This window comes from Vitis vinifera, chromosome 12, assembly GCF_030704535.1.
Source record: "Vitis vinifera cultivar Pinot Noir 40024 chromosome 12, ASM3070453v1".
Classification (NCBI taxonomy): Eukaryota; Viridiplantae; Streptophyta; class Magnoliopsida; order Vitales; family Vitaceae; genus Vitis; species Vitis vinifera.
The window spans coordinates 21,926,801-21,933,809 of record NC_081816.1 but is presented as its reverse complement, the minus strand read 5'-3'; the positions used below and the strand labels follow the sequence as shown (position 1 = coordinate 21,933,809).

Below are 7,009 nucleotides of genomic sequence, written 5' to 3'. Positions count from 1 at the left end.
ATTCTAATACAAATAAATTTGAAAGAAAAACCTTTCCTTGTATTTTCATTGGTTATAACCCCTTTCATAAGGGGTATTGATGCTTACAACCAAAAACAAATAAAGTCTATATATCAAGACATGTGGTGTCTAATGAAAATGTTTTTCCTTACTCTTCTAAATTAGCTCCTAATTCTCATGCTATGCAAGATCTTCAACTCACGACCTTTTCAGATTTAGACGAATGGTTTGACAAGTCATCAAAGCAGCAACCAACTTAAAAAATGTTGGTTTCCTCACAAGAACAAGCTTAAAAAACAAATGTTGACTGCAGCGACATTATTGATCAAAATCCTTGCCAACTACAACAAGATCAACATAATAAATCTGCACAACGTCTGGAAGCACCTACGCATCCAAGAATCCGCTGCAACAGAAGCTGTCTTAGAAAAAATTCCAACTCCTACATTGGCTCTTCAAGGAACTAATAATGTGTTAAATGTGCACCTCATGGTAAGACGAAGCAAGTCAAAGGAAAACTCTAAACTCCACTCTATAATGGCCCTCAAAGCAAAAAGGAAAGACCCAATATACAAACCCTTTATAGAAATAATCAAATAAGTGATTTGAGACAAGATCCAAAATTATAGCTTCCAGATAGTTGACTAAGAGTGACTCTAGTACCTGAAAAACCGTTGGATAAAATTTGACATTCAACCAATTATAAGCAAGGGAGAATTTGACTAACGACTATGTACAAATCTTTACAAAAATAATAAAATAAATGGAGACAAGATTCAAAATTATGACTTTAAGATGATTACACGAGTGAAAGAAAAAAATACCAAGACAAAAATACTAGGGCTGAAGTGGGTTAAAAGTAAGGACAATTGGTTGATCTGAACCGTATATTGTTTAATAAGAATATAAATATTTTTAATTTTTAGCTTTAAAAGTAGTATATATTTTGTTTGATAACTTGTATAAACCCCGATTATACACAGACATAGCATGGGTTAGGAATTCTCAACCCGACAGGCCAAGTTTGGTACGATTTAATCTTCTTACCCATCCAACCCAACCAAGTTGCAATCCTAATTATACTTTGTTGTTAGATCCTACATGTTGGACTCAGCCTAGACTATTACAAAACTTGTTTGGCCCAAAGCAAATTTGCCAGTTGCCGGCTTGTTATTCCGATTGTGATGGGCTTTAGCCATGAGCAGCACAGCCTGTGCACCTTCCATAGTTGTCAAAAATATTAAAATTTTGTAAAAATTTCTTTCAATTATAAGGAAGTCAGTGAATGTACAATTGGCTAACTAGAATGGGTAAAATGCATTGGAGTTATGTTCCTATAAAAATTATAAACCTGAGCTGCCATCCTGGAAGAAGACAATTTTTAGTAAGAGGCTTAAGAATCTGATGATCCTTTTATAAAAGAAATTCTTCATTTATTTTTTCTTAAAAAAAATCCCCCTCTTCAATTTTAGAATAGGGTATTTGCACTCAGAGGCATTACCCTAAGATTTCCTCTGTAAGCAAATGTCGAGTATACAAGTGTTCTTCAGAGATTCATTTTTCCCAAAAGGCAAAAGAGATCTGTTTGCCTTCGATTATAGAAACGGGTGTTTGGCTCCTTCTCAAGCACAACTACGAAAATTTTGTATTGCATATAAAAACTATTCAGTCTCGCATGCTTCTTCAATATCCTGTGTTTTCCCAGAAAGATGGGAAAAAAAAAACTCTGCATGTAATTTGATTGTCCGATACCTAATGTGGTTTGAAAAACTCTGCATGCTACTAGACTTAGCATCAAACGCACCCAAATTCTTTGGCTAAAGCAATTGAATGCAATATTCCATGCTTAGTGTTGAAAAATCAAAACATGCATTGAAAAAACAGTACCTATTTGGAGGATATTGCTCTGTAAGAGTGACGTCTAGCTCCAGAAAGAAATGATTGATGTTAATTTTCTGAAGTGGCAAGTGGAACATTCAAGAGGAAATTTGAAAGGACAAACGCGTGAGATGAAAAAATTTCCTGACTGGGAAAATTATTCTAATTTGGTGCGGCTGGCATGTTGGAATTTAAACATTGAAGCAAGGGAAATCAGTATAAATGTGAGGTAGTGAATCGTACGTTGAGCACCATTCTCCAATCCCTACTCCAACATGGATTTGCCTTCTCATTTCCTAGCAATTGCAGGGCTTATTCTGGGGTTGGTGTTTTGGTATAATCACTGGAGAGGTAAGACTCTTACTCACAAGAGTAAGGGCATGGCCCCCCCCGGAGCCCTCCGGTGCCTGGCCATTTATAGGTCACCTGCACCTACTACAAGGAAAGTCCCAGTTTTCCGAACCCTTGGAGCCATGGGTGATAAGCTTGGTCCTGTGTTTGTGATCGGGCTTGGAGTGTACCGAGCACTTGTGGTGAGTAATCATGAGGCTGTTAAAGAATGTTTCACTACCAACGACAAGGTTTTTGCCTCACGCCCAAGTCCTAGTGCAGCCAAGATCCTAGGGTACAACTATGCCGCATTCGGCTTTGCTCCTTATGGACCTTTTTGGCGTGAGATGCAGAAGCTATCACTGCTGGAAATTCTCTCCACCCGTCGCCTCAGTGACTTGATGCATGTGCAGGTTTCGGAATTGCAAGCTGTCATCAAAGATTTGTACATACTTGGCAAAGATAACAAATGGGTGAATTCAAAAAGGGTGGTGATGAGTGAGTGGTTTGAACACCTGACCTTCAATGTAGTCCTGACGATGATTGCGGGGAAGAGATATTTTAACGACGTTGTCCATGGGGGTGAGGAAGCAAGGTCTGCTATAGCAGCAATTAAGAAATTCATGTCTCTATCTGGGGCCTTTGTGGCATCAGATGTGATCCCATTTCTTGAATGGGTGGATTTACAAGGCCATTTGTCCTCTATGAAACTTGTTGCAAAGGAATTGGACTCACTTATAGAAAGTTGGGTAGAAGAACATAGAGGGAGGCTCAACCGTGAGGCCAGCAGTAGGCTGGACCTCATAGACGTCATGCTAACAATGCTCAAAGGCGCTTCCCTGTTTCACTACTCACGCGAGACTATTATCAAGGCAACAGTAGTGGTATGTTTTTTTATATCTATATATCTATTTATATGTATATATATATATAGGGCATCTTCTTGACTATCAGGAATAATAATTAGGTTGAATGAAAGAATTGACTGATGAATACTTGACCCGGCCCCCAGTTGCCCAACCCCATCACCATGTTCACACCCCTAGTCATGACTATATAGTAGCTAGCAATTAAATAGGAAAACACATACACGGATGCTGTTGGTAGATAAATCGAATTTCTAGGTTGGTTCACCCATGATCAGTTGTTGTGGGTGTAGGGACCCATCCCTTGATAACACGTGGCACACATCCCCTGATAACACGTGGCACACATCTCCTGATGACGCATGACACACATTCTCATCCGGATCAACCTCATCCGGATTTCCCTAAGAGTACACGTGGCGCGCTTCTCTTATCCGGATTACCTCAAGGAGAGGCACACGACACTTACAAACATAACATCTGGACGACCGACATATGCTATCCGGATATGTTTGTCCGAATCATTGACTGAAGTAAGCAAGTCTTACACGATATCACAACAGCCTGCCATGGCCCACGTTCCGCCACCTGTAGAGTGAAAGGACAAGAGTGAAGTGACGGCAAGTCACTTCCCACGATCACTTACCACGATTTCTGACAGTCGCAGCACCTACCACGATCTCTGTCAGCCGCCCGTAGGGTGATGATGGCCCTGCCACCACCTGGTGTCATTATGACAACACAAAATATCTCCCTACCGTTAAAGAGGGAAACAAAGCTTCCGATGCTATATATATGAACCTTCACACAAAGAGGAAGGTAAGCTCGCTATACCTAGTAAAAGGCCAACTGATTTATCTCTTTCTAACTATGGCTAACAAAACCATCGGAGGGTGCGTCTGGACACCCTGTCTGGACGCCTTTTGCAGGTAGTACAACTGAATCAAGAATCTATATTGGTTGAGATCGTGTGTCTATCCATTTGGCAGCTACGTGGATCACCAGGGACGCGGGGCCTCAACAGTGGGGCATGAACTGCCGCCCATGGGTTGAACAGGAATCCATGAACTCCTTAGTAGAGTGTAGAAACGAGGAAGACCAGAAAAGACTTGTGTGAAAACTACTAGGCTTAATCAATTGATCAACCATAGGTCTTCGGATGATGCAGAAACGGGCAATATAATCATTGAAAGCAACTACCAAATAATTCAAGTAATGTATTCCAAATTTTTTGTGAACCGTCAATTCCCTTTCATAAATATTATGCATTTGGATCGATCCTAGGTTCTTTCTTTTGATACCTTCTCTCTTCTAAACCTTTCGTTTTGTTATTTTCTGAAATTTAAAACTACAGAACATAATCGTGGGGGGCACTGATACCACTTCTATTACCTCTACATGGCTCCTGTCTGCATTGTTGAACAATAGACATGTTATGAAGCATGCTCAGGAAGAGCTAGACTTAAAAGTTGGTAGAGACAGATGGGTGGAACAATCAGATATCCAGAACCTAGTTTACCTTAAGGCTATTGTTAAGGAAACCCTAAGGCTATACACAACAGCTCCCCTATCAGTACCACACGAGGCAATGGAAGACTTCCATGTTGGTGGCTATCACATTCCCAAAGGCACCCGCTTGCTGGTCAATGCATGGAAGTTGCACCGAGATCCTGCTGTTTGGTCTAACCCTGAAGAGTTTCAGCCAGAGAGGTTTTTGACAAGCCATGCAACTATAGATGTTGTTGGCCAGCATTTTGAGTTAATCCCATTTGGTTCTGGCAGAAGATCTTGCCCAGGAATCAATTTGGCCTTACAAATGTTACACCTGACAATTGCTCGGTTGCTTCAATGATTTGACATGGCTACACCATCAAATTCTCCAGTGGACATGACAGAAGGGATAAGTATCACCATGCCTAAGGTCACTCCACTGGAAGTTATGCTTACCCCTGCCTTTGTGCTGAACTTTACTAGTGCTACATAAGCTAATACCAAAAAAATAAAAAGACAAGCACACATAGCATTGTGTAGATCTCATGATTTCAACAACGTAGGGTACTGGCTCGATTCTTAGTTGATTCATCAGATTGTCTTTTTTAGGTATATGACATTGTAATGAATAAATGTAAGGGCATGGAGCATCGAGGCAAGGCCATTTTTTTTTCATGTAAGTTTTGGCGAGTGGCCGCTAAGATATGCAAGTGATCTTTTTAACTAAGTAAACATGATCTCTCCATATATGATTCTATGGATCAGAGTGGTCCAGAGATGGCATCAAGGCAGGGTTGAGACAAGTGGCCCCTATCCCAACCACCTTCAATTTATGAAAACTTATTTTCATGCTCATCTTAATTAAAACTTTAAACAGGTAAAAATATGGTAGGCATGAGAATTTCTCATACCTTTTGCATCTCGCTCGGTTAATTTGAACTTTTTTTTTTTAGTTAAAAAAAAATAATCATGTTAATAGATCTAAATCATTCACATTTATTTGTACCTTATAATAGTTGCAATCCATAGTTAGATGTTTGTTTAGAAGACATAATTTATTTTTTTAATGACAAATAGAATGAAGCAATTATATGAATTGAAATAAGCCAAAAATAGCATGTAAATGGTTAGCCTTCACTAGAAAGAATATCATGGCAACGTTTTAGAGTTTAATAAGTAATTTCTTTAAAAATGAAAGTGGGATTGCTACAAAAAGAAGTATCAATTCCAATGCTTAAATCACTAACTTGTTCAACATTGAGGTAAGCAAAATATTTAAGTTATGGTTGGGTCTTTGAAAATTTGAGAGAAAATGTGAGGAAAAAAAGTAAAGAGAAAAAATAGGGAAGAAGAAAAGAAAATATAAAATAAATTTAAATTTGATAAATTATTGTATTTTACTTTAAACTCGTTTAATTTATTTTAACTTTATATATAAAGTTATATAATTTAAAAATACATAAATTTTTAATTAATTTTAATTATATTTAATTTTTTTATTTTATAATTTTCATAATATAATATATATATAAAGTTGTAGAAAATATTCTACTATCCATAGTAAAATCAGGTTGTCTTTATTGAATTGATAATCCTTGGATGCAAAGGGAGATGTTGGTAACTCAATCTTAACAATGGAGGAATTGCAGTTGGCAGATCCCCATATTTCACTTCTCAAAATTTCATCCCATTCCCTTTTTTGGACCCTTGAGTACAAGAGACTATCAAGTGCTTTTACTGCTAAAGGCAAACCATGGCACTTGTCCACAATCTTCAAACGCAAATTTTGTAAATAGGGACCAGTAATCTTTTGGGGATAATTCTCCAAGAGGATAAGTCTGAACTGCATGCATGACTGTTGCAACACCTTTACTCCGAGTAGTCACAACAACCTTGCTGCCCTGCCCAGCAGCTACAAGTGGAGTACGTAACTGATCACATTCCATGCAACCTTCATCCCAAACATCATCAAGAACAAGCAGAAGCTTCTGGTCACCAAGGCTCTCTTCCAGTTCAAGCTGAAGCAAATCTAGGTTATTCCTTTGGAATCAGAAGGGGTTGCAGAACCAAACCCACGCTTTCAAGGGGAAGTGTTTCTTCACTCTCTCATCTTTATAGAGGAGCTGAGCCAGTGTGGTCTTGCCTGCGCCAGCCATGCCGAATATGGAGATCACATCTAGGAACATTCCTAGAATTGAGAAAAAAATCCTCTAGAATCAAAATTCTAGATTGGTAAAATAATCGAAGTCAAAGAAGATCAAATTCATAATTTTCACATAAAATAAAGAAGTTCAATGAGAGAATTACAATCAACTACTTCAAGATGGTTAAAATCAAATTCAAATCAATTTTAAAAAATTATTTTTGGAAGTCCCACAATTTTTTTTTTTTTATTTTTCAAAAAAAAAAAAGGCTTACTTCTATTGAGATAAATAAACAAGAAC

General features: G+C 38.2%; 2 protein-coding genes across 2 annotated transcripts; one reads left to right on the top strand and one right to left on the bottom strand.

Moving 5' to 3' along the window:
- The first annotated feature begins 300 nt into the window (after window positions 1-300).
- Window positions 301-5,058, top strand: LOC100261181 (cytochrome P450 CYP82D47). The gene is given in 4 exon segments (XM_019223426.2): window positions 301-492; window positions 2,188-2,323; window positions 2,326-3,092; window positions 4,429-5,058. Coding segments are annotated over 4 exon segments (1,725 nt in total).
- Window positions 5,059-6,289: 1,231 nt separating this feature from the next.
- Window positions 6,290-6,721, bottom strand: LOC104881071 (putative disease resistance RPP13-like protein 1). Its single transcript, XM_010659811.1, has 2 exons — window positions 6,638-6,721; window positions 6,290-6,583 (listed from the first exon to the last, which is right to left on the bottom strand). The coding sequence occupies exons 1-2, from the start codon at window positions 6,719-6,721 to the stop codon at window positions 6,290-6,292; spliced, it is 378 nt and encodes a 125-aa protein (XP_010658113.1).
- Between the last annotated feature and the right edge of the window lie 288 nt (window positions 6,722-7,009).